The 27,604-nt window shown below is 38.4% G+C and overlaps 1 protein-coding gene and 2 long non-coding RNA genes across 15 annotated transcripts in view; 1 reads left to right on the top strand and 2 right to left on the bottom strand.

Moving 5' to 3' along the window:
- Positions 1-27,604, top strand: part of LOC115728661 (disease resistance protein RUN1-like) — a 1,102,447-nt gene that overhangs the window by 507,468 nt on the left and 567,375 nt on the right. For 5 of the 13 annotated variants that reach the window (XR_007197278.1, XR_007197277.1, XR_007197280.1 and 2 more), the window contains exon 5: positions 14,342-14,352. The exons of 2 other annotated variants lie outside the window; for them this stretch is intronic. Coding sequence is in view for 1 of the 11 variants with exons in the window: in XM_048273386.1 (XP_048129343.1) it covers positions 23,917-23,973 (57 nt within the window). In the remaining 10 variants the exon portion in view is untranslated. Of the gene's footprint in view, positions 1-47; positions 662-14,341; positions 14,353-23,916; positions 23,993-27,604 lie in introns of those variants that run through there. 6 more of the 13 variants (XR_007197290.1, XR_007197287.1, XR_007197288.1 and 3 more) reach the window with 4 other exon arrangements.
- LOC125313790 overlaps positions 1-27,604 on the bottom strand; it is a 483,189-nt gene that overhangs the window by 433,574 nt on the left and 22,011 nt on the right. The window lies entirely within an intron of this gene.
- Positions 607-24,878, bottom strand: LOC125313786. The gene is made up of 3 exons (XR_007197399.1): positions 24,816-24,878; positions 18,757-18,761; positions 607-757 (listed from the first exon to the last, which is right to left on the bottom strand). It is a non-coding gene; the product is annotated as an uncharacterized LOC125313786 (long non-coding RNA).

Genomic DNA, 27,604 nt, shown 5'->3' with positions numbered 1-27,604 from the left:
TGGTTCCCAATGTTGCAGAGAGGAATTAAAGTTGCATAAATTTACAGAAATCTTTCTGCGCACTGTGCTGTGGCTAATTGGGCAGCTATACGAATGACGACCGAATAAAGGAAAATGAAGATGACATTCAAAGTGAAGCTTTACGTCCACTTTTTAATTACATTTTGTGAGTTGATGCCTGGAAATCTGAAGAAGGAATTGAAATTATTATACCTCCGTATGACCAGAGGGTTCTTAATTATGTACTAATAAATGTTTTCTTTTCCTAGTTTGGTTTGGCTTTTTTTATCTATATTCTCTTTAAATGGTTTTTCCTTGCCCTTATGTTTCCCAGCTGGAGGTATGCATGTTGATTGCTTCATTCTTATTTAATTTATGACAATTCATTAGAGATCCACGTCGATTTGCTGCTCCACAAATTTCGAAGTTGATACTCTCTGCTTCGCATTGGAGATAACTTTGCTATACCGTAAACAATTTTGATGGAATGTGTTTTGGAAGGTCATAGCACTATGGTTCTCATCCTGGAATTTTACAGCATAATCTACTCATTGTTGCAATTGTGAGGAAGACAGACTCCGTATTGATATGCTTCTGTTCAGTTTATTTTCCAGGAAAGGTGTGCTTCTTAGTGGGATTTGCAAATACTATGGAGAAGTAATAAAATGAAGAAAGAGGAATTTCACTTGGGTAGCGGCATCAATAGTTGGTACAGCAAAGCTTTCATCTGTGACAAGAGAGGAGAACTGTTCAGCTTCTGCAGGATAATCATAAATCATCTTATAGTTGAGGCCAAGTTTCAGTATTATTGGTGCATAGGACTTACGATAAGTCCCACTTGGGATATGTAAATTGACCATTGTGTGATCTCCATTATTGCCTCCATTTTCTTGAAATGCTTATGCCTGGTTATCTGTAATAGAAGTTCTTCCATTCACCTCAAGTTATACTAGATGACTCTTTTAGGTTTTAAGATTGACAAGAAGTGCTAAGGAGACATGTCAAGCGACCGGCTTTTTGCCGGTTTCTAATGTTGCCGAGAGGAATTAAAGTTTTAAGAAAGTTGCAAAAATCGTTCTGTGCAGGGAGCTGTGGCTAATTGGGCACCTATTTAGATAGATACCCAAGAAAGGCAGATGAAGAATGAAATTTGATGTTGACCGTGTTCCCTCTGACAATCTTGGGTTGGTAAATCCTGTATTATCTGTTTTGGGGGGTAAAAGGGCTATTAGGCAAACCTGACTCTCTGTTTGTGTGTGTGTGTGTGTGTGTGTTTTTTTTTCCCATTTATTGTGTGCCCATAAAAATGGTTATTACATTTCATCTAAATGAGTGTTCTCGTCATTGTTATGCAGTAGAACTTGCTTTTCAGTACACAGATATTCTTTTACGAGGAAAGGCTCGAAGGGCTTGTCTGGACCGGGACAAAAATTGTTTGCTTAAAGTGGTGCTCGACGTAGTCTTAGTTGCTCCTGCCAAAACCAGATCATGGACCTCTCCATGTGAAAAATGGTGTTCAAGGTGGTAGTCTTAATCATGAGTATGATAATAGGCACTCGCAACTCAAGAGACGCAAACTGTGCGAATTCATGGAATGGGCCATGTTGGAGATACGACTCTCGCCAAACTTCTATATGTGGTTTTGAGAACTGTTGCTTTCCTTTCTGACATCTGTGAAATTTCACAGCTCAAGGGCATTCAGTTTTTGCATAATAACTCATCTCCAATATCCTCAATGGAAATTGACAGAACTAAGTAATGTTGATGAAGGGACTAAGTAAAGATAGGCCATTTAGTAAAAGAGTTCTCGTCCTTTTTAATGACGTTGACCAGAAAATCAATTTAATGCACTCATGGGTACCATCTATGATATTTGGGCATTACTGAATTGTTCGATGCTGACTATGAGGCTTCCCTCGAGTTTATGTTATTTTGGGGGTTGATTCTTGATGGTTGATGGGAACAGTGATGGATCTTTCAAATTTGAAGAGACTGTCAGAACTAAGAATTGGGGAGCTTGCAATGACGGAGATTTCAGGCCTTGACTATTTGGAGATTCTACGAAATTTGGAGCTCTTTGATCTTGGACTAGGAAGAGTTTTGCTGATCTGACTCATTTGAAGAAGTTACAGTCAGTTGCACTAGATTATTACGGTAATATGGATTTTGCTCGTCGCAAACAACCAGAATCTCTGGAAGAAATGTTGATCGAAGGCCCTGCCATCCTTAATGCGAGTTGAAATACTTCACAGAGCAGGGCTAGCATGTGTCAGGGATATGATCGTTTCAACTTGAAGAGGTTCAGACGATGCAATGTCCGGCATTGCTTAGGAGATTCAGCCGTTTCTTGAAAATTTTAGAAGACATGCTCAGCAGAGGAGTTCATTTTCCAATAAGAAGTGCAAGTCGTGCTCGAAAGGTCCTGCATCCACAACCAAGCTTGTCGTCAAGGAAGACTTGGAAACTTGCACAAATTGCTTATTGCCCTATGTCGTGTCAGCATATACTCGTTGTCTTTCCTGGAATCATTATCTGTTATACAAAGTCACAATCACACTTTGGCAAGTTGACTTGAAATCCAATGTTCTTGTACAATACACATAAGTTTTATAGCAAAATCAACAAAAATATAGTGTTTTCCAATGAACATGAAATGCCAGCTAGTCAATTTTTTTTTTAAATAGAGAGTACTTATATTTAATAACATATATGTCAACCCTCCTGGAAGGAGCTGAGAGACTCCTTTGCATGATTCCTCTTTCTTTAATTACTAGCTAATTATCAGCATTATCATGCCGGGCATGGAATTCTTCATTTATGTAAAATTATATGTATGCTAATACATAAAATTAATTAAATTGTATCTCATGTCATATTAATCGCCCTCTTCTTGAAAAAAGCTGAAGTCTTAAATCGTATTATGTGAAACATTATGATTTGATAACATTTAAAAGTTCCTAATTGTCATTGTTATGTGGCAAAGTGAGATTTCATATAGAAAATACAAATTTATTTTTATTGAGAGAAAATTTCCAACTCATCAAAAGAAATATATAATAGGAAGAGTTACATTGCTATTTTGCAATGCTAAAAAATCATTAACACCAGTGGCATCGAACAGGGCAATCACCTCAGAGAACGAGGAATTCTCGTTGGAAGCAAGATGGGTGGGTAGTACAAAAAAAGTTCCAATTGCCCGGAGAACGACATCTTGCAAATTAAAAGTTTTAAGTGACAGTCATTAAGGATACTAATGGAGAGTACTCTGTAATAATATATTTATATGGATTGTCCAACGTCGAGTGGTCTACAAACCTGGATGGTCATCAAGGGTGCAATAAGATATTGTAAGAAAAGTGGAAGTCGGTAGATTTGGCATAAGATCGCGATGATTTCCTCAAATTTACATTAGGAAAGGTCCGCTAACATTAGTGAATTGTCCATGGTCATTGATGAGGTGGGACTGGGAACCCTCGAGATCGTCCAGCTTGTGGTTGCGTCAGCACTTTGCATGCTCCTTAGATTTGAATTGATCTGCAAGATGGATCATGGTATGGTAAATGAATTCCGGTAAGTTTCTAAGTATTGTTTTGGTTGTCTAGCAATTATGCTCCGTTCGTTTCGCGAAAAATGTGATGTTCCTGAAAAATATTTTCTCGAAAGTCATTTTCCAAGAAAATGACAATATTTTTCGATGTCTGGTTGAAACCTAAAATGAACTGGAAAATATTTCTTGTCTCGTTTGGTAAGAAAAATATTTTTAATCGTTTGATTTTGTATGTCATTGTTTGGTCGGAAATTGGTTATGTGGACCCGACCGTCGTTCGTGGCACGGCCGGCGCTAACGCGAATTTTTTCTGATAATTTTTTAAAAAAAATTAAATTTTAAAATATTTTTATTTTTTAGTTTTTGATAATCCCAAACCGGCCCTTTGAGATGGATGGCAATAAACTGCTCATGAAATGGGACCGTGATTTCTTTTGATCTATATTTTATGAGTTTATTTTGCTTTAGACACTTTTGAAGGTTTTGGTTGGCTATTGTTTTTGTTTTTTTTTTTTTGGGCCAAAAGTTGGCTAGTTCAGTTACCGGTAAAAGACAAGTCAAATTGATGCTAGGGTTACTAAAGTGCATTACAACTATGGATGAATAGGGTATATAACTATATATATTACGTGGATTTATCAATGACTAAAGGTGTTGAAAGATATGCTACAATATGATGCTTTCAATTTTTACTCTTTTTTAAAAGAGTTATCTCATTAAACAACCTCATTAATCAGTGGAGTCAATGTAATGACATACGGATAGGATTTGGTTAACAAATACATATTCATTCTATTAAGCAACTGACTAATAAAAGTTGCAATTTAAAACTTTTTTTTGGTGAGATGTGTAATCGATAATAAGCAATCCAACATCGCCTTATCAAATAGATAAATATGAGTCAGCTCTATTCCATTTTAACAAAAACCAAAGACCATGAGTGCGATTGAATATGACGAAATAAGCATACATTTTCTTGGACATGGTTTTCTTTATGCCTTTCTACAACTATGGATGAATAATCTCCACATTCTAACGCTTAATTATGGTCTTGTTTGATGTCCCTTGAGGTAGATATCGACCACGAACTTACTATTCAAAGTCCAGTTATTTCGGTAAAAATCTACTATTGGAAATATTTTTCTTGTTTGCAACACTTAAATTGCTATGAAAACGAGTCCACCGAAAATCTCTTCTTAGTTACCAAAAAATATTCTAGGAAATGGACTTCCTCTTTAAAAAATCCGAAAAATCTTAGCACTTGAACTCGAGACATTGCTCGAACCCTGTCTCCTGAGCTCAAGCCTAGGTTCCCTGAGACCCTGGCGATATTGCTAGGGTCCCAACACTCTGGCCCAAGGCCTCGATGCCCATGCTTAGAACCTTGGTGAACGGGCTCAGGATTCCAATAATCAAGACCGGTCAACAGGTCTATGCTTAAGACCTCGGTGCCCAAGCCAAGGACGACCACGAGCATTGACAATTTTATTGTTTGGATTTTTTGGTAATTTTCTCTAGGAAAATCAAATTAGATTTTCCATACCAAATAGAGAAAAATAATTTCTTGTTCATTTTCATATTTCAGCTAAAACATCAAAAAATATTTTCATTTTCACTTCCTGAAAAATGTTTTTCAGAAATGTAATATTTTTCACGAATCAAATGGAGCCATAATTTCACTTCTCGACATTGAACGCACAGATTTTGCTCTCAAAACCATTAGGAGCTCCCGAGTTTGGACCCAGAACAAAAAAACCAAAAAACCACTAGGAGCTCCTGAGTTTCAACCCAACCACCCGAGTTTGGACTCTGGACCAATCACGTGCGTTTATCAGTCTACAGAAACGTTACATGATCAAGTGAATGGGCATGAGTTTGGCGATTCACCAGCCAAATTTCTAACCCCATAGTATGATCGAATTCTTGTAGTCATTTCACCATCGCACATGCAAAGATGAAGTGAGGATCATAGATTGAACCTTCCATGAAGAAACCGTATGAAACAAGGCTGTAAAATCACCTAATCGCAGCTCCAGTTCAGAAGACAAGAAAGTTCCCATATATTGCCGCACAACCCGAAACCGGAATGACAATTTGTGTTAAAACAAGTAGAGTGTCTGTCTTAAAGATTTGGAACTTGAGGACAACTCAACCCGAAAACGCCACTAGTCATTTGGGTGCACACATACCCGCGAAAGATGCTGGATGGTCCCGCTCTAAGAATTAGACTAGTGGTGGCCACAGGTTCGGAACGGGCAGTTCCGTTTCGTGGCAACCTTTGAACCGGAACCAAAATCTTAATGGGCGGTTCCGGTTCCGGTTTTGAACCAGCGGTTCCGAGCCGGTTCCGGTTCAAAATCAAAAATGGAACCACCGATTCTGTTTCCGATTTCGATTTTTAAATTTAATTTTTAAATAATAAATTATAAAATAAAAAAAATAAATTATGGAATTATGAAATAATAAATTATAATCAAATTGTACATTGCAATCAAATTTGGAAGGAAAAAAGGAAGGGGAATGGGCTTGAACTTAATGAATTATCATTAAGTGCCTACATATCTTCTTAAGAATAGAAGAATCAAAACCCATGAAGTTCTTTTACCTTTGATAACCCCAACTTACCTCATCGTCAATCGTTGCTACCGGTTCCGATACTCGTGGCGATGGTATCTCCATCATCATTGAGGAAATATGCTTCATTGCTGTGATCCGTCTCTTGTTGTCGATGTTTAGCCTTTGTCCAATCATCGACACTAGCTTGAGCCTCTACCGAATCCGGATATAATCTTGAACGTCGGTTGTCCAAAATATTGCCTCCAACGCTAAATGTTTGTTCAACTGCAATCGTTGAACAAGGGTTACTAAAACCTATATTGCGAAGAGAGTGAGAATTGGAAATTGGGTTAAATGTCTCTTTTATCACTCTAGAATTTTGAAATCTGTGTCGCCTTCGGAATCACCAAATTCAAAAGAAATGATTAAATAGATCTCTATTTTAGAAATATTACATGTTGCTCCATTTTATCTTTTTGGCCTACTCATTAGCATTTTGTACCCCCTACTAATTCTACTTAAGTTCTCGCTTTGTACGTCACTATGTTGGGAAGGTTCACTATCACTTATTAGATTATATCTACTTTAAAATTCATTATACAATTCTACTATTACGTCTTTAACCGTTGCTTGTATAGTTCTAACATTTACCGCTGCATTCAAATGTAAACATTCATAATACATATTCAAATAATCACCTAAACCATCCGATTTGGTACGTTGATCGAAAATAAAAATAACCAAATAAATAAGAGGAATGTCGGTATAATAATGCTGCCATTTTGTTCGCATTGTTATAATAGTCAAAGCCAATTGATCATCTTTTTCATATTCTTCAAAAACACAAGCAATATTAATACACTTTATTAAATATAAATGCGTAATAAGATAATAAACACCACATAAAGTATAAGTTGCATCGTTAAAAACTTTTAAAAAATCTAAATTTTTTTTGCACATATCCCACTCTTGTGGGAATAAATTAATTTCAGAAACATTATTCGAAATAAACGTACATAATAAATCTTCATATGCAAAAGATTAATTAAGCAACTTGTCCATAGAATTCAAGTGAGTCGGAACATTTTTTGAATTTTTTTTATTTTCTTTTATTTGCTTTACAAAATCTGCCCCATTCTTTCATAATTTGGGGATGTTTCCATAAAAATCGAAATGCTCTCTTTATTGGGCTGAGAAAAGCATCAAGAGTTCGTAAATCATATTGTACACATAAATTTAAAACATGGCAAACACATCTAATGTGAAAAAATTGTCCACCAAAAGGGGGTTTGCAAATCTTTTCTAAATTGGGAATGGAAGTGGTATTTGACGCGACATTATCAAAACCAACTGAAAAAATTTTATTAATCAAATCATAATCTTCTAAAACTTGCCTAATTACTTTATAAATATTATTGGCCGTATGCCTATCATCAAAAACTCGAAATGCAATAATTTTTTTTGAATGTTCCAATCGTCACCTATCCAATGACATGTGATACCCATATAAGACCGAGTTTGCCAAGAATCACTTTAAATGTCACTACCTATATGCACACGTCCATCAAAATTCATAAAAAAGTTTTTCAAATCTTTTTTTCCTTTTTTATAAAGCCCAATATGTTGGCATTTAAGCGTATTTCTCGAAACAAGTTGTGCTTATGGAGTATATGCAGTGTTTATAAAAGAATTAAAACCAAAATTTTGCACCAAAATTGAACGATAAACGTTCGGTGGCGGCAAATCTAGCTAATTCTTATTTATAAATTTTTTCATTGTAACGAAATAAAGAATAAGTGTTAGAATTGGCATACCCGAAAATTTGTTGTTGATCGGTGTCGATCCCCATTGGCGTTGCATGTTTCGATCTCGGATGCCGTTTAAATATTCCATAGCCGCCTTCACTTGTAAATTTGTATGTTGCCACACAATATTTACATTTTACCTTATAATTGTTTTCGCCTAAATGTTCCTTCGTGAAGTGTTCCCATATGTTGGATGTACCTTCCCGTTCCGATTCCTTTATTATTAACATTTTTTCAACACCGGTAGAATGATGAAGACTTTCTTAGCTTGAGATGTGTTCGATGTTGGGAATAACGTTGATATTATCATCCTCGTCTACCAAATATGCAAAATCTCGAAGATTATATTCATGAGGATAATCGGATTCCCCCATCCGAATCGGGTTCTTTCTCTTGTCACTAACTCTGCTTCCACTTGCCATTTTTTGAGAGAATTGAGCGGAAAGCCAATTTAGAAAATTGAGAGAATTGAGCCGGAATTGAGAGGATTGAGAGAGTTTGAGAGAATTGGGAGAATTTGAGATAAATTGTGAGAAAAAATGAAAGATGGAAATGGGTATTTATAAAGATTTAGGATAGTTTTAATAAATTAAAAAAAGAGGAAAAAAAATAAAAGGGGGGACCTGTTGCTTGCAACGGTCAAAATTTAACCACTGCAAGCAACGGTCGGGAAAGAGCTGAACTGCTCTTTCTCGAATTTCATTTAATTTTTTTTTAGAGGGACAAAGATGAGCCGGTTCTAGATTTTTAGGAACCGTAACCGGTCAGGAACAAGCAGGCCCGATCAACGGGCCTATTACGGTTAGTCAACGGGCTTGTTCCGAGCCCAGACAGGCCCATGGCCACCATCAGACCATCAAATCCACCATTACTTCTTTAACCGTTCATACTTGGTTAGTTGGTTCTCAAGGCAAAATGTACAGGCATTTTCAGCTTGTGCGCTCCCAATTAATCAAGCGGACGAGGTACAGCTGAACTCGTAGGTCTTCCAATAAACTCGGGAAGCAAAATTACTGAACCCCTCTCCCATTTCCTGCATCTGTAGCAACTTCTGTAGCTGGGCGGTAAACTAGCAGTTTTTCATGGAAGATATCTGAACAAATCAGGATCATCTTTGTCCCTCTCCAGATAGCCCCAAGCGATCATATTTTCTGTCGGCTTTTCGATCGCCTTGAAACCAGGCTGCAATGGACAAGTTCTAAGTTAATAAACACAAGCCAAAATTTGCAAGGGAGATGGGCTAAAAGAACATTGACTAAGAGAGAGAGATCATCAGAGACCTTAAACATGCGTCCTAGCTGCCCGACACACTTGCTTGACCAGATGCTGATGACCTAAAAATTTTCGCCTCTTCATGACGTACACAATTGACGCATCTATGGCATAGCACTGATCCTCATCAACGTCCTCAATTACTTTCGTTTCCTCGTTCACAGGAGGGAGTGGAAAATGGTGATTGGCGGATTGCAGTCATTTCACTGCATATTAATTGAAAATTAAGGAAAAAAAATACAAAAAAATGTCGGGTAACAGTAGATACCTTCATCCTCCTCATTTTGTCGGTGAATTTCGCATTAAATTCAAAGTGATAGGTCCATAATATTGTCTCCCTGTTAGGCATTTTATTGAGGATTTTGTCCTTAGCACATGACAAAGATTGCAGAATTCTAACAACGCCATTGTCGCTCAGGCTTAACTGGTTCATGATCTCTAAATAACTTAATCTCTCTGAGGTGTTGAAAAGCAGCAAAGCCGATTCCTATCCATAGAAGAACAAAGATTAAACTCGTTCGGATGTGTCACTTTGTGGCATGTAACCCCTTCTATCTATCTTGGTGACTGAGGAGGGGTGGAGCAAAAGTAAAAGAGAAGGGCCGAAAAGAGGTTGAACAATTCCATTCAAGAACCCTGACAAGTTGTGACAATCAGCTCCATGGTTTTCGGTTCAAATTTTCCGATGATGTTACAAGTACCGAAGGAGTGTATCCACCTTAGTTTTCTGTCCTTCGTTTTCGTCCAATAGAAATCCTTGAAAACTTCGACGCACCTTACCTACATGGACACAAAAGCCTTGCTCATTTGCGCACTACTATGCTCATAAAGTAGCTGGTGTAGCAATGAAAAAGGTGGTTGCTAAGTAAATGCAGGAACGCTGGACTTATCCTTCTGAAGCACGTGGGCCAGGATCATTATGCCATTGTTGAAGTTTGACATCTCCTTTCTGACTCTATATATTCAGCTGAAGAAAGGTTCTCGTTCAATGAAGAGGCATGGAAGGAGATATATAACCTTCGGGAATGAGGTGACTTATAATGTAGACTCGGTGGTACTTGGGGAAACAAAAAGATGCCTAGGAACAACCAGGCATTTATGGAAGAACGTGGAAGTCATGCATATAGGCCAAATTGCACCATTTGATGTTCATCTTGCATGTAGTTTTTGGTGGCAGAATAGTGTCATCAATGGACAAAGCTTAAAGATACAGAAAGGGAGAAACATGAACAGCAGTATATTTCTTAAGATGTGACCTCCGTCTTTAGTCCTCTCGTAAGCAGGGGGGGGGCCTGATTAGTTTTGAAGAGGTTTTCTGCATGGATTTTCTTCCTTGTACTTTTCTGAAAGCATGGCGATGTAATTTCCCCAAATGTATTAGCAGATGGATTGTCTTGTAATATCTCCACCTTCTTGTTCACATTATTCATAATTCTTCTCTGTTGGTCTACATATTTTTCAGGTCACAAAAATTTGTGTTGGAAGTCCCAAAACAGTCATTATGTACCTGTGGTTAATGGTCCAGGCCATGCGTAATTTTCTGCCGTGGGAACAGGTTTACTGTCTGCTTGATGCATACTGCATGATTTTAGCAAAGTTTCAAGTTTCGACAGTCTGTAAATCACAGATTATTAGGTTTTTGTGCCCTCATATTTTTCTTTTGTTAATTGGGAGACAAGTTGATGCAGGTGAAGCGGCCATTTGTCGCTTCCTTCAAATGTTACTGCTTTTACCCTAGATTTTGCCGGATCGGGACTTTCTGGGGGAGATCATGTGACTTTGGGTTGGAGTGAAGTGAATTTCTATTAGTATATCGAAGTAATTATGGATTGTTGTTTTCCAAGACAACATGCACAGCTCTTTGCATTCTTTTGTGTGTTTTTTTTCCCTTTATTTAATCTTGACTTGATCATATATGCAAGTTTCTATGTGAAGAAAACCATGAAATCCCTTGTGCTGAAAATACTAGGCATGCTTATGCACTAGGAAAAGTTTTAGCATATTCCCTGTAGAATGAAACAACCATATTGTACTCTGCTGTGAGGTTATAATGCTTTAGAGCCCACATTTGGATCTCTTGGTCGAAACCCTTTTTCGCAATTAGGCTTACTAATTCCAGTATTTGTCTTAATTAGAACTCATTAGCTTCAGTTGCAGGGCTTCTGAACTTATCATCCTCATGCATGCTGTAATAAAATCATGCTTCCTTATAATTGCCAACTTACTCACTTTTTGCCCCATCCAGAAAGATGACCTGAGGGTTGTGGTCGACTATCTTCAGGCTGATGGAAATGTATCTTTGATCGGCTTGTGGGGTCGTTCAATGGGTACTGTTAGTAGGTTCTCTAATCCTTTTCTTTTAAACTCTTACTCGAGGCTTTCAAACGCACAATGTAGAAAGCATACAACTCATCAGGGCTAAACTATGTAGTCTGTCATCCTCTGTTGGATGATCAAGGCTGCAACGTACTTGGAGTCATGGAGATCCCATTCTTTTGCTTGAAAGTTTGCATGCAATCTCAGTGTATTATGGGGAGACTTCTTCTTTTATTTCTTTTGCTTTTAGCTTTCCTTGTAGTCTTTTACTTAGCACTGCATGTGTCCAGTTTTTTCAGAAAGTACTAATATGGACCTTTGGATTTTTCATAACTTTTGAATTGGTAATTTGCTTTAAGAAATTTTGTTGCATTGGCCCCGAAAAGGATTGCTTCTTTTTGTTAGTCACTATCACGAACTCTATGGCGAAAGCACTTTTGCCAGTTTGATATATCCTCAACAATCTGTAAACCTTTTCACAGCCTAATGTGTGGAGCTGAGGATCCATCAATTGCTGGAATGGTTCTTTACGGTCCAAGTGGACACCTATAAATATCCCTTGCCCAAGTTCACTGTAAGTAAATGCTCCGGAACTTATTTTAATGCTGAAAAGTGGGAGGATAGACTACTATCTTATAGTTTTGCCTAAGTGCTTGGTATATATGTTTCTAAAACATGTAATAGAAGATCCATTTAATGTTAAGACTCTCCCTGGATTGAAACAAGTACTTTCTCTTAAAGTTTGGACCTAAATTCATGTCCGAACTCATGGTGATGTCGACGCTAATGTATGGTCGTAAGCAACACTTGCTCCACTCTATATTGAAACATGGTTGACGGAAGAGAAGTCTTGAAACCGGAAATATGTATACAACTTTCACTGTCTGAATAGGACATTGGGTACCGGTTGAAACATACAGGGCAGCGTACTCCTGGAGACTCCCTCACAATTTCCTTATCTAGGTATCCACTTTGATTTTAAGTTGTAATCATGGTGCTGAGTCTTAACTAATCAGAATTTTGGAGTCCTAGTACTTTAACCTCTTCTTTTGCGTGCTCGCCAGGTAAAATTTGCGATTCAATACACCAGATGGCAGTCCAGAAAAGAACAAATTTCGATATCATGGAACTTAACCCTATTAAAGTACTATTGCATTATACATTGTGTTGCAACTGTTTTGTTGCGTTTAATATTTGGTAATACTGATATGCCCCCTTGCAAATGTAGGAGTCTTACTGTCATGACTCCGACATGCTCGATGAAATCACTTTTGTCCGTGTACTCTGTTTCTTGAGACCATCAGGGCTTTCTTTCTAAATGAAAAGTTTGAAGAAGCCGAGTTCATGAAACTCAATCTGACATACAAGTTATTGTTTTGGGTGGCTTTAATTGATTCTCTTGCTGGTATATGGCGCGTTAAAATCACTTGTTTAGCCATAACAGGTTGCTAAGACATGCTTCATTCCAGTTTTGATCTGACACGCCATGGACGATTTATACGTCCTCATCCTTCAGATAGAATCTTTAAAGCATAGGTGGCAAATCTCTCACATAAAATGCTAATGATTTGTGACACTTACGCATATTGGATTTGAGAAATTTACCTGATACAAGCAAGAATAAATTAAAACTTTAAGTTGTTTCCAATACCGCGATTCTAGTTTCCTAGTAGCTTGATCTTAAAAGCGCTGCGGAGTGGCATCCGGCAATTATTGCTTGTGAGTCGTGTCGCGTCAACTATTTGTGTCATTACCAAATTGTTTCAACTTAATCACATAATGTTTTTCACAATGAGTGAAAGCGATTGGGAATATGTCAAGTCGTGTCAGTTTCGAGTTAAGTCATGCCGTGTATTGTCGGATTCGGGTTTCTCTCAGAATATTTAGCCAGGTTAGAGCCGTTTTATCTCGTCATGTCGGAAAGTGCCACCCTAGCGTGGACTTTAATTTCTAGGTAGAGGCAATTTGTGACCTTCTGGTCTTTTAAGTCATTTCTCCTATGGACATAAAGAAATCTTCCCACATTCTGCAAATGGATTCTTCCCTGAAGGAGAGTAAGGAATGCGAGAACTAGCTACTCATACTCAAGGCAAGGGGAGAGCTGTGCCCTTTTGGTAACTCAATGCATGTACCACGAAAAGGAGGACAAACAATGTTACGTATCATAGCTTAAGATTCTGTTTGCAGCACTCAATCGAGCCTTTTCATTTGGCACACTAAATGGTGACCATCTTTATTTATGGTGACAAGATTGCTATTAAGTGTGGGGGAGATCACAACTCTCCACGTCCACAATTCTACTTCGATTCGATAATCGTTCTTTTCCGCAAAGTTCTGCAACCTCCGGAAGATGAACTGGCCGGGACATTCTTTCGGAGCACACACGATTTCCTTGGTTAGGTGAGAAGAGTTTCGAGGAATCTGGTTTTCCACTTTTGATTATGCTACGAGAACTCGCTTCCAGATTGGTTTGCTCCAGGATGGTTGGACCTGTGTCATTGAATTAGGACTCCATGAAGATATACATTAGGCTGTGGGAATGGTTGCTTTTTACATTTTGTGTACTTCACCAGCGATCTCTGGCTGAAACATTCTGATTCTTTACTTTTAAGGAGAAACCAAACGGGAGTTACTTTGTCCATTTAGCACAAAGTGATCTGAAATTAGTTCTTCCACAAGCTTAAACTCGCAGGAAACCTAGATAAACTGCTTCTGCCTTATCACTGCCGCCCGGAATATGTTCAACGCACTCCCTGAGAACAGACTGAATTCTACATGTGAAACTCAGAATGTTGGATTAAAAACACCTAGATTGGAATGACCCCTCGAGTCGAGGCATCGACAGTCAAGTGGGACTTAGCTTACATCGCATGTTATACATTTTTTTTTTTTTTGGGTCGAAAGCATGTTATACATTAACTTATCTGCTTATGATGGTGATTTCTTTTCTTTTGTGGCCAGGAAAAGCTTCAGCTAGCAGCAGATAGGTTGATAAATCTTGTTTATGATTCTTCTCGCCTTTTCATGTTTCGAGGTCGAAATGTTAAAAAACAGCAAGGACTCCTCTGATTAGTTGAGGTCATTTTCTATGGTATCCACGGCACTTCCAGTAACATACAGTGAGCTCGCCAAAATTTCTTGTCGTTGACACTGAAGTGATCATTTTTTCTCTGATTTGGCACTAAGGTGATCTTTTTTATATCACTTTAGTGCCAACTTTTTGGAAAAAAAAAATTATTTAAGTGCCAACCCTTGCGAGGTTGCCGGAATTTCTCGCCGTTAGCACTAAAATGATCGTTGTTTCTCCGATTTGGCACTTAAATGATCCTAAAAAAAATATTGGCACCAAAGTGAGCGCTATACACAAATATTGACACTTGAGGTATTCTTATGCCAATTTTAAACCACAGACTTTGAGTTACTCAATGGTGAGCAGTGCAGTCCCCATGTTCCAACGTCAATGGACAATGGCCAAAATCCGAAATGTGAAATTAGTTTTCTAGACTTTTACCTGGTTGATTTGCTTAGAATAGCTAGTAAACAAAAAAAAATTTCCGGTCAGCGAAAGTATTTATGCATAAAATTAAAAAATTGAATTTTTAAATCTAAAAGGTGAAAAAACTTTCTGGAGTTGCTCTTTCTCTCGAGTTGACTCTGAATCGATTTGTCTATCTCTCTCTGTGTCTGCTTGTCTGTGCCATTGCCAACCCCCTCTTTGCTCTTCACGTTTATGTCTTCCCTCAACCTACCATGCTTTTGGCCGCAAATCTCTCTCTCTCTCTCTCTCTCTCTCTCTCTCTCTCTCTCTCTCTCTCTCTCTCGCTCTCGGCATGGCAGTTGCACCTTCTTCGAGCGAGGCGAGCATCAAAGCTATGGACCGTGTATCTTCGATATCATCCTCCGAAGCGGCGTCCGATCCCCCTCCTCCGACACAAACCAGTCACTTGATCTTGGATCCTGTCACTAGAGGGACGCTAAAATCCAAACTAAGGGTGAGCAAAAAGAACCGATCAGACCTAACCAGCCAGTTTGGTCCGACTCTTGGGGTACTTGGGTCGATTCCCAATTCCATAAAAGCGAAACCAATAATTGTTGGTCCGACTCTTGATTCCAAGGGTGGAATCGTCTACCTGGACAGGACCAACAATTTTTTTAGTTTTAACTTTATTTCTTAAGATCTTTGAAATATCATTTAAACTTTTAGATTGCTGTGGGTACTTCTACATATTTAAATGCTAATATGTGCTTCAAGCACATGCGAGTGGTCCCTTTGCTTTGGTCCAGTCCGGTCCGGTCCGGTCCAGTCCTCGGTTCCAAAAAATAGAAACCAATCCCTTCAGTGTCCAATTCTCGATTTCAAGGTTGAACTGGACCCGATCACCTCTAATTCAAGCTTGTTGCATGCGAATTGCAACCTTCTCCTTGGTTTTTATGTGCTTGAGTCAATTTCTGAGTTTTGGAAGTTGACTTGTGCTTGTTGATCAACATTGGACAATGGTTGATAGGAAATTGACTATCCAGTCTCCATTTTCAGTTGCACGTGTAAATCGAAACTTTTTTACTACAGTTTGAAGTACTTTTAACTGAAAAAGAAATTTGAGCTTTCTAATGACTCGAGGAAATTCAGCTGCTCCTGGACCAGTAAAGTGAGAGACACACGAGTGTAAACTGTTAGTTCAAACATTATTCATGAGATTAAAATGATTTTCCAGATGAGATCCAAATACTAGAAATTGCTTCCGGTCACAAATCCCCAAACAAAAGAAAACTGATTATTTTCCTGGAAAATGCTTTCGCGAAAAATATTTTCCTACGATTGGGTTGAAATGAAAAATAAAGGATTTCGAATCCATCTTCTTATCCTATAACGAATATAAACTAATTCGATTGAAAAAGAGAGGATAGAGAGTCCGTTGATGAGTCTACCTGTCTCCGAGGTATCTATTCTTTTCTTACTAAAATACCTTGTTTTGACTGTATCGCACTATGTATCATTTGATAAATAAGAAATCTATTATGGAGCTTTCTTCCGAACAAATGCACCGTAGAGTGCATTGTTTTGCAATTACTCCGGACCGTCCTTTTGTATGAGTATGAAACCTTCGCTGATTTTGTAATTTTTTTTTTTAAAAGGGAGAATGATAAGATGAAAAGAAAAGATTTCCAGAAGAACAAGGTACATAAACCTTCTATTGCCATGTGCCTACCACCGCGACAAAAAGAAAAAGAAAAATTATGTAGGAAGCATTCGTGAAATTGCTGATGAAAATGTTAGTCGGTTACTGACAGATGAACGTTGGTACCTGTAAAATCACAACGATGTTAATAATCTAGTAAGAATATAAGGTGGTAAATTAGTTATTCCCCCAATTTGCGACCTTAACTGACATTACTAGTGAAATATGTGAGCAACTCGTAATCCACTAGTAAAGAACACACCACTCATAAAAGCAAGCGATTGTTTGTAATCTACAAGAATATTTCAGCTTGGTAAATGGTTTATTTTGTTAGTATGTTGCTGACATATTGATATTGCTACTCGTGAAAGGATTTAGATCGCATAACATTGGAATTTCTGTGACATGCATAACATTACTCCAATCAGGCCGTCCAAATGAAAATGGATGGCCTAATTTGAGCCACGTCATTGAAAGGGAGGGAAAAAATGTGGGCGAGAATTTTTTTTTTGTTTGAAAAATTTTGAATCGCAAATGTAGCTTAAATCAAGCCGTTCATTTTCATTTGGAAGGTCTGATTTGAGTAATGTTACGCATGTTATAGAAATCTCAATGTTAGACGATCCGAATCCCTCGTGAAATTGGATTAATAATCTAATAAGGATTTATAGTGGTAAAGTAGTTATGTTCTTGTAAGTCACAACTGTTAACTCGTAGTCTATTAGCAAAAATATTCGCCCACTTATAAAAGCAAATGATCGTTCGTAATATGCAAGAGTATTTTGATCTAGTAAATCGTTTATTTCATTTCTATAGTATTTACAAATAACCATCGCCACTCATAAATTCGCAACAATGTTAATAGCACACTTAGATTTAGAATGGTAAAATATTTATTCAGTTTATACCCGGCAACCGCTAATTGAGACTTTCGGTAAAGTATGTAAGCATTTGTAATCGACTAGCGAAAATCCATACCCACTAGTAAAATCTAAGAGGAAGAAATGGTAATCGAATATTTGCTTTAATGACAAAAAATCGCTATTTTATCGACAACTTACTAACAGTTGACAAGAATTAGAAGTTATTCGTCAATTTTCACTTGCCAGTAATTTACCATGCATGGAACAAAACTTCATTTTGGGCGAGCAGAATTTTAGAAACGCGCAAGATTTCAAACTACAACCATCCCCGTCGAATGAATAGCTCTGGTTAATTTTTTTTATCCATAAGAGTAGAGGTCGAATCTGCAGAAATGAGACTAAGAAGAAACAATACCTGCTGTCAAGATCTTAGAAGAGTTGAATCTTTCTCCTTTCTAAAAGAATGCTCTGCACGGTGCTATGTCAAATGAGGACAGATTCGCGCTCTCTTGTTCAGATTTAGAACTCCTAGGACATAATTCATGTTCTCGAGATCGAAGAAGAGTCGGAATCTTTCATTTTATAATGGAAACTTTGCACTGTGCTCTGTCGACGTTCTCCCCTTGAAATTTAAAACTCCTGTTGTCAAATGAGGACAGATTCACGTTCTCTTGTCCAGGTTAAGAACTCCTAGGAAATAACTTATGCTCACGAGATCTAAGAAGAGCCTTTTTAAAATGGACACTCTGCACTGTGCCATGTTCACGTTCATCCCTTGAGATTTAAAACTCCTAAGTTGTTGAAAAGACACGTTCATCCCTTGAGATTTAAAACTCCTAAGTTGTTGAAAAGACTGCATTGTCAACTTTGACAGGCTGGAGTGATGTGGCAATGAGTCATTCTCATTAAAAAATTGTAGCACATGGCCCACGACTACAGAGATCTCCATTTGTTAGTTTTGGATTCCAGATTCTTCCATCTCTGGCTGCCATTGCTTTTGCTGCCTTCCTGTTCAACTTTTTTCTTGAAGAGGAGATCGAGTGCGATCAATGGAGGGGAGTGCCAAAAAAAGACGCATCTGTAAAGATGATGGAATAGCAAGAGGTGCTTCTTGTAGCCACACATCAACACAAGGTGACGGAATGGCTATTTCATCCGGGTGTGATTATGAAGTATTCTTGAGTTTCAGAGGACCGGATACCCGATCAGGTTTTACCGACTTCCTCTACACTAGTCTGACAGATGCAGGAATCCGCACATTTAAGGACGATGAAGAGCTCCGCATTGGGGAAGAGTTTGCCTTAGGATTTCTCCGAGCAATTAATCAATCGAAGATCTCCATACCTATATTTTCGAAAGGTTATGCCTCCAGCGTATGGTGTCTCAAGGAGCTAGTTCATATGGTCGAGTGCCAGAAAGCTAGGGGACAAAAGATTATACCCATTTTTTATGATGTGGCGCCTTCAGAGGTTCGTCACCAAACTGGGGGTTATGGAGAGGCCTTTCTTTCACGTGAAAACAAGAAGCGATATGACGAAGAGATAATGCGTGAGTGGAAGGCTGCTCTCAAAGAAGTATCGTTCGTAAATGGATGGGAACTACATAACATGTCCAACAGGTGATTGCTTTTACCATTCCATCTCATGTGCCTTGGATCATTAAAACTCGTTGAATTTCATATGATTTCTTCTCTAGATTTGTGTTAACATTGTTGAAATTAACTTCTGTGTTATTGAAGTTACACAGCAGAAAACACGCTAAGTAATGGGACAATCCCAATTTTGTCCCATCTTATTCCAATCAACATTTATTTTTCGGTTCAGTTCATTAATTAGCTGTAAGTACCAACGCTAATTCATCTACAATCCAATAAATCCTTGAAGAACACATTTCGAATTCATGTTGTCATAAGATAGTTCAATTCAACACAGTTTTCTAACTTATTGTCTTTTGCTTCCAACAAACGCTAGGCGAGAAGGTGAGTTCGCAAGAAAACTTACTCAGAAGGTTTTCAGTGAGTTGAAAAAGGCTTATCTGATGGTATCAGATTGCTTGGTCGATGTCGACAATCATGTGCATGCAATCATGGAAATGATAGCTGCAGGGACAAGTGAAACACGGATTATAGGAATCCACGGGATGGGTGGCATCGGAAAGACGACTATTGCCAAAACGATCTACAATAAGCTCTCACACGACTTTGAGAATTGTTGCTTTCTTAGCGATATCCGAGAAAGGTCAAAAGGCAATGGCATTCAATGCTTGCAGAATCAGCTCATCTCTGACATCCTCAAAACGAAATGCATGGATATAAAAGACACTAATGAAGGGACTCAAACAATTAAAGACAGGTTGTTTAATAAAAGAGTCCTCCTTCTTCTTGATGATGTGGAAGAAGAGAATCATAGTGATGCACTTATAGGTAAGCGTAATTGGTTAGGCAGAGGGAGCAAAATAATTATTACTACAAGGAACAAAGATATTCTTGAGGTTCCCGAAGTGGACTACGATTATGAGCTTAGCTGCATGGATCCCGATCAATCTCTTCAACTATTTAGCAAACATGCCTTCAGAAAAGATTATCCTTTGGATGAGTATAACGACCAATCCATGAGGGTGATAGGCATTGCCAAAGGTCTTCCACTTACTCTGGAGGTCGTGGGTTCACTTTTATGCCGTACTAAAAAGGAAAAGTGGGATCTCATATTGAAGAAGTTGGAAAATGTTCCTCATGCGACGGTTCAAAATAAGTTGAGAATAAGCTATGATGCATTAGATGTTCGTCAACAGCATATATTCCTTGATATAGCTTGTCTTTTCATTGGATATCATAAAGACATTGTGGTTCATTTCTGGGATGAATCTAAATATCCGGAAGACGCCATGGAAGTGTTGCAGAATATGTCTTTGATTAAGATTACAAAGGATAATGAAGTGTGGATGCACGACCAACTCGGAGATCTCGGAAGAGAAATTGTTCGTCAAAAAAGTGAGATGAAAATAGAGAAGCAAAGTAGGGTGTGGGATCCTAAGGAAGGGTTGGGTTTGATGCGGAAACATAAGGTAAAATCCCCTCATTCGAATTCAAAGAATTATGGATTTTTTTTTTTCCGAAGGGAAAAAGCCAGTTACTTTTTGTGTTGTCTATCACAATTCCAACTTCGTCAACCTATATTTTTGCTCTTTTGAGATTACAGGAATGATAATACTGAACTCAACTACTTATTATAGTGGAGTTGAATAAATGCGTTTTTAAATTTATCCTTTGGGCAGGGAAAAAAGAAAGTTGAATCTCTTTGTCTCAAGCTTGACCATGAGGAGGGGCAGTACCTTTTTACCTACGATGGCTTTATGGGACTATCACATCTGAGGTACCTAAAAGTGTACGGTTTGAAACAAGATTTTACTGCAGAAGAGAGGTTTCTTTGGCATGAATCACCATCAAATGTTCTTCCAACTAATGAGAATACAGATCTCCTTCCACAATTACGATGGCTTTCTTGGCCAGACATTCCCCCAACATTTGAGATTACCAATTTCTCCATGGAGAATGTGGTTTTTCTTGATTTATCTTGGAGTGCAATTACGCATGATTGGATGGGGTGGACCCAAATGAAGGTATGCTATATGCCAGACAACACTTGTCATTCCGCCTTATTATATTCAAATGTAATCTTTGCATGATTTTTCTTTTACAGGCAATGAAAAATTTGAAAGTTCTAGATCCGAGCTATTGCACTTACTTGGAGAAAACTCCCGTCTTCTTTGCTCGGGCAAATTTAGAACGTTTGATCTTAAGAGGCTGTTGGAAATTAGTCGAAATTGATGGGTCAATTTGTCGGTTGAAACGCTTAGTTTCCTTGAATGTACGATATTGCAGAAAACTTCATAGGCTGCCGGATGAGCTTGGGGATTTGGAATCGCTAATTGAGCTGAATATAGGCTATACGGGGATCGAAGAACTACCCGACTCTATTAGGAACTTGAAAAATTTGGAAATGCTGGAGATGTCGTTTACTCCCGTAAGCAAAATACATGATGCCGTTTGGACGATGGAGAAGCTTGATAAAATAGATATCTCGAGCACAAATTATGGTGATAGCCTTGTAAACATCAGCAATTCCATCTATAGAAATCAATCCCTGAAGATTTTGAGATTGAGATATTTTCAAATATACGCAGTACCGAAGCTTCCTGAAAGTCTTATCCAATTAGAACTGCATAAGTTGCATATGAAGATGTTTCCGGATCTCTCATGCCTCGTTAATTTAAAGGAATTGGATCTGGTATTTGTCCGACCTGATGATGATGTGAAATCTAATGGGCTTGTGGAAGATTCAATACCACGGTGGATTGGGAACTTAACCAAATTGGAGTCCCTGCGCCTGGAGTCTCCTTATGTGACTGCCTTGCGAGCAGACCTTAGCCTCCTTCCTCAACTCAAGTTACTTCACGTCATGTGCCCTAAACTGCGTCACCTATCGAGGCTTCCCTCAAGTTTATTCTCCTTATATATATCCAATTGCAAGTCACTTCACTCAATGGGGGATCTCTCGAATTTGGAGAACCTATCATCTCTCGAGATTTGTCGCACTGCAATCTCAGAGATTCAGGGCCTTGATTGTTTGGAGAACCTACAAGAATTGGAGCTTGAGGACCTTGAACAGGTGAAGAAATTACCTGATCTAAGTAATTCCAACAAACTGAGAAGTTTTCGAGTACACGATTGTGACAATCTGGTTGAGATTCAAGGCGACCTACCACAATCTTTGGAAAAATTGCAGATTTCTTACTGTAGATTTTTATGGAAGTTGCCAAATTTGTCAAGTTTGACGAGCCTGCTAGAGGTATCCATAAATGGTTGTGGCAATCTGGTTGAGATTCAACTTCAAGGCGAACTCCCACAATCTTTGGTAGAATTGAGGATTGATTCATGGAAATCTTTATGGAAGTTGCCAAATCTGTCGAGCTTGAGGGGGTTGCGAGAGGTATCCATAGGTGGTTGTGGCAATCTGGTTGAGATTCACGACGAACTACCACAACCTTTGGAAATATTGGAGATTGAAACCTGGAGATCTTTATGGAAGTTTCCAAATCTGTCGAGCTTGGTGAGGCTGCGAGAGTTGTCCATAGGTTTTTGTGGCAATTTGGTTGAGATTCCTGGCGAACTACCACAATCTTTGGAAAAATTGAAGATTGATTTCTGGGAATCTTTACAGAAGTTGCCAAATCTGTCGAGCTCGAAGGTGCTCCGAGAATTATCCATAGGTTGATGTGGCAATCTGCTTGAGATTCAAGGCGAACTACCAAAATCTTTGAAAAAATTGAAGATTGAATCCTTGAGATCTTTACGGAAGTTTCCAAATCTGTCAAGCTTGACAGGACTGCGAGAGGTATCCATTGGTTTTTGTGGCAATCTGGTTGAGATTCAAGGAGAACTACCACAATCTTTGGAAATACTAAAAATTGATACCTGCGAATCTTTGCGGATGTTGCCGAATCTGTCAAGCTTGACGGGGCTACGAGAGGTATTCATAGGTTGTTGTGGAAATTTGGTTGAGATTCAAGGCGAACTACCACAATCTTTGCAAAAATTGGAGATTGATTTTTGGAGATCTTTATGGAAGTTGCCAAATATGTCGAGCTTGATGGGGCTGCGAGAGGTATATATAGGATTTTGTGGCAATCTAGTTGAGATTCAAGGCGAACTACCACAATCTTTGAAAAAATTGAAGATTAAATCATGTGAATCTTTACAGAAGTTGCCAAATCTGTCGAGCTTGATAGGGCTGCGAGACCTTCATATAGGGTGTTGTGGCAATGAGGTTGAGATTCTTAGCGAACTACCACAATCTTTGGAAAATTTGAAGATTGATTCCTGGAGATCTTTACGAAAGTTTCCAAATCTGTCGAGCTTGATGGGGCTGCGAGAGGTTTCCATAGCTGGTTGTGACAATCTGATTGAGATTCCGGGCGAACTACCACAATCTTTGAAGACCTTGAAGATTTATTCATGTGAATCTTTACGGAAGTTGCCAAATCTATCGAGCTTGATGGGGTTGCGAGAGGTATCCATAGGTCTGTGTGGAAATCTAGTTAACATTCAAGGCAAACTACCCCAATCTTTGAAAACCCTGAAGATTCATTCATGTGGATCTTTGCAAAAATTGCCTAATCTGTCGAGCTTGATGGGGCTGGAAAAAGTATCCATAGTTGGTTGTGACAATCTAGTTAAGATTCAAGGTGAACTACCACAATCTTTGAAAACCTTGAAGATTTATTTATGTGAATCTTTACGGAAGTTGCCTGATCTGTCTAACTTAAAGGGACAAGGAAAGGTTAAACTAATTGGTTGTGGGAAGTTAAATTTGGGAGAAGATAATGAATCTGAATCTCATTCTGAGGGAGAAGACCACGAATCTGAATATGATTTCTGAGGGAGAAGATGAGGAATAAGTGCACGTTCTCTTGAAAGCTTCTTGATCCACCACCACAAATTGTTTCCTTGTTTCATTTAAAACAAATTGAGGTAACTTATTTCATCCGACAACCAATGTTTTCCCTTTTCTGCAATCAAATTCTTTCATAGATATGAATAGAGAAGTTTCACATGCACTTTTTAATTACCCTTTCAGGCGTTGGTGACTGAAAATCTGATGCAGATATTGAAATGGATACCTCCGTACAAACAGAGGATTCTTAATTCTGTACAAATGTTGGTTCTCTTTTCCTAGCTTGGTTTGGGATTTTTTTTTTAAAGCTATATTCTCCTTGCTTTTTTGTTTCCCAGCTGGAGTTATGCATGTGATTGCATCGATTTTTCAGGAAAGCTGTTCGACTTAGTGGGATTTGCAAATGTTATGGAGAATTCATAAAATGAAGAAAGAGGAAATTCACTAGGGAAGCGGCATCAATAGTTGATGCACCAAACATTCCATGTCCAAGGTATCATATATCATCCTATAGTTAAGGCTATATTTCAGTAATATCGGTGCCTAGGACATATGATAAGTCTCAGTCGGGATTAGAAATCATGTAAGTGAAACTCTTGTGTGATCTCCATTATTGCAATTTTCTAAAAATGGTTCTGCCTAGGTGATTCTCTGTCATAGAAGCCCTTCCATTCACCTCAAGTTATAACAGAGGATTCTTTCAGGTGTTCAGATTTATAAGAAGTGCTAAGGGAGACATATGATAAGTCTCAGTCGGGCTTTTTGTTGCTTCCCATTGTTGCAGAGAGGAATTAAAGTTACATAAATTTACAGAAATCTTTCTGCACAGGGAGTTGTGGCTAATTGGGCAGCTGTACAAATGAAGACCGAATAAAGGAAAATGAAGAGGATATTCAAATTGAAGCTTACGTCCACTTTTTAATTACTTTTTATGAAGAGGATAATCTTTTTGTGTGATCTCCATGATTGCCTCCATTTTCTTGAAATGGTTTTGACTGGTTATCCGTAATAGAAGCCCTTCCATTCACTTCAAGTTATGCTAGATGGATTGGCAGGAAGTGCTAAGGAGACTCAAACAAACGGCTTTTCGCCAGTTTCTAATGTTGCCAAGAGGAGTTAAAGTTGATGTTGATCGTATTCCTTCTCACAGTCTTGGGGTGGTAAATCCTGTATTTATCTGTTCTGGGCAGTAAAAGGGCTATTTAGGCAAACCTGACTGTGTTTTTCATCTAGATGTATGATCTTTCCATCTGAGAAACTTCAGAGGTCAAGGGCATCCAGTTTTTGCATAATAACTCATCTCCAATATCCTCAAAGGAAATTAACAGAAATAAGTAATGTAGATCATGACAATTAAAGATGGGGTGTTTAGTATGGTGAAAAGAAGTTGTCACACTTCGGCTCCTCATTTTCAAGTACTTCTCTTTAATTGAGCAGGTGCAGGAGCACAGGCTTATATCCCTTCTCTCTCTCTCTCTCTAGTCTGTTTGTTTATGTTTGCAGAGATTGAAGGTTTGAAAAGGAACCTATCAAGCAAATTAGGTGCAAATTCACTATCAATGCAACCCAATTAGCAGGTTCTCTATCATGCCTGAAAATTTCGAGATTTATTTGAGTAAGCTTGACAATATAAGTGGGAAGTTGGAAACGGAGTTATTTACAAAGAACAAAGCTTTCCATGCTGAGACTTAGTGTATTTAGAAGAAGTAAAATCCCTTGTTATAGGGTAGATCGAATAATACTCTGTTCTGGTTATGTGTTTCAACAATTACTTTAGCTATTTCTCAGTAAGTATCCATAGCTTCTCTACGGAGATTGAACTGGCCGTGGTGAATCTTTTCTGTGTGTAGATGTTTTTTACCATATATAAGGACTCTGTAGAGAGATGCTGCGAATGGAAAGAATTATGCCTTTTGACATCTGTGTAATACTACAGTTTCAGGTATGACATACAATGGTCTTGTCTTAATGATAAAATAACACATTTTCTTGAACATTTGACTGGTGAAGTTATTGGATAGATTTAACCTATGTAAATCAACGCCATCATAGCAATGACATATTCAACGGTGTTAGTTTACATAAACGCAGTCTACTTAACAGTTTTCCGATAAACCAATACGATTTTGTATGTCTGTGATAACTTTTTTGATTGAGAAATAAGGAGAGCAAATGACCATCCATAAGAATCTCCATTTGGAGGAAGTTTCTCTATTTGGATTGAAGTCGGAATATGAGCACCACCAATTAAGTATTCCAACCCTCCAAACACTGAGTAAAGAGTTCTTTTGATACAGAGTGCACGAAGCTTTTAATCGTCCATTTGTCTGAAAGAGCATGTTTCGCTTTACCAAAGAACTTGAAATTGCTAGCCATTTCGTTGGTTGAGCTCTATGACAACGTGAATGTATGGTGACACCTAAGCTTCTAAACCTCCATTCTTTTATACATCAATTCTTAAATATCTACATATTCTTCTCGATAAAATGCACTTTTGGAGCGAGTCTACAAGTGAAAGGAGAAATAGAAACATCAGGGGTTTAGGACATTCTTTTCCCTTTTCCCTTTGTCAAGTGGGCATCTCTAAGGGGGTGAGAAAAATTAGAGCTTAGTTCCCACAACCTGTGCCTGCTGTAGGTGATAGCTACCCTTATGGGCGTCTCCGGTGTGGCTGGTGGTGAGACTGTTCTGAGAGATGAAGATGTGAGTGAGACCTTGAGGGGGTGCAGTGATGAGGCAGAGAGCCTATGAAACTTAGGGAACAGAAACAAAAGACACAATTTGTTGTTTTAATATTTGTCGAGTGCTAGTTACTTCACTTTTTTAGGAGTTTATCAGGTCATTCTGGTAGCTTGACTTGAAATTATGTAGATTCCTAGAGCACAATAAAAATTCTCTTGATTTGTCGCCGGACCTGAAAGAACTCTACTGGAATTGCCAAATTATGATGTTAGAGTAGCAGGGTGGATAGCTGGATTTTCTTATCATCCCGTTTACCAATTATATCTATGTCTGCACATCGAATACATGTTGTTTGGAGGCTCCCACACTTTTTGTTGGCAGAGATATGGACCAGTTTTCTCCACCATACCGCAGCAGCTCTCAAGGTTTCAGTCCATCTTGATGACCACATGACAGCGTTTGAGGGAGAAAGAAGCTTTCGGTTAATGCTTTCTCAAGTTTTTCAGGGTCACTAGGTAGCAAATGGACCTTGACAACTTATCTAGTGCAGCAAAAGTCCTTCCTTCACCTTCTGCTGTTACAATGATTTGTAGGCAAACTCGTCTTCTAGAATAGTTGTCACCTTTCTGACCTGACCAAGTTGTGATTATTCTTGCCTCACTTGGCTATTTGTTTGCCTGTCGTAATCTAGAACGGGGTTTGGAGTTGCCCATTGTTGAGATTACTCCTTGGATGTGTACTACTGCTAGATGAAAGTGAGTTGTGACCAGAAGTAATAATAGTAGATGCCTGAATTTCCATCAGAGAGGATTTGGGGTCTTGGATTGGGTTGTGTCTTGGTTGTACCAGCTTTATTTCGGTTATCTTCTCGTCATCCAAACCTGGGGATAGTGGGCCTACCCTATCATACCCAAAACCCAAGCTTTCCCTTTTG

Source organism: Rhodamnia argentea, chromosome 1 (genome assembly GCF_020921035.1).
Source record: "Rhodamnia argentea isolate NSW1041297 chromosome 1, ASM2092103v1, whole genome shotgun sequence".
In the NCBI taxonomy this organism is placed as follows: Eukaryota; Viridiplantae; Streptophyta; class Magnoliopsida; order Myrtales; family Myrtaceae; genus Rhodamnia; species Rhodamnia argentea.
Note: the sequence above shows the minus strand (reverse complement) of the source record. Positions and strands in the feature narration are given on the sequence as shown.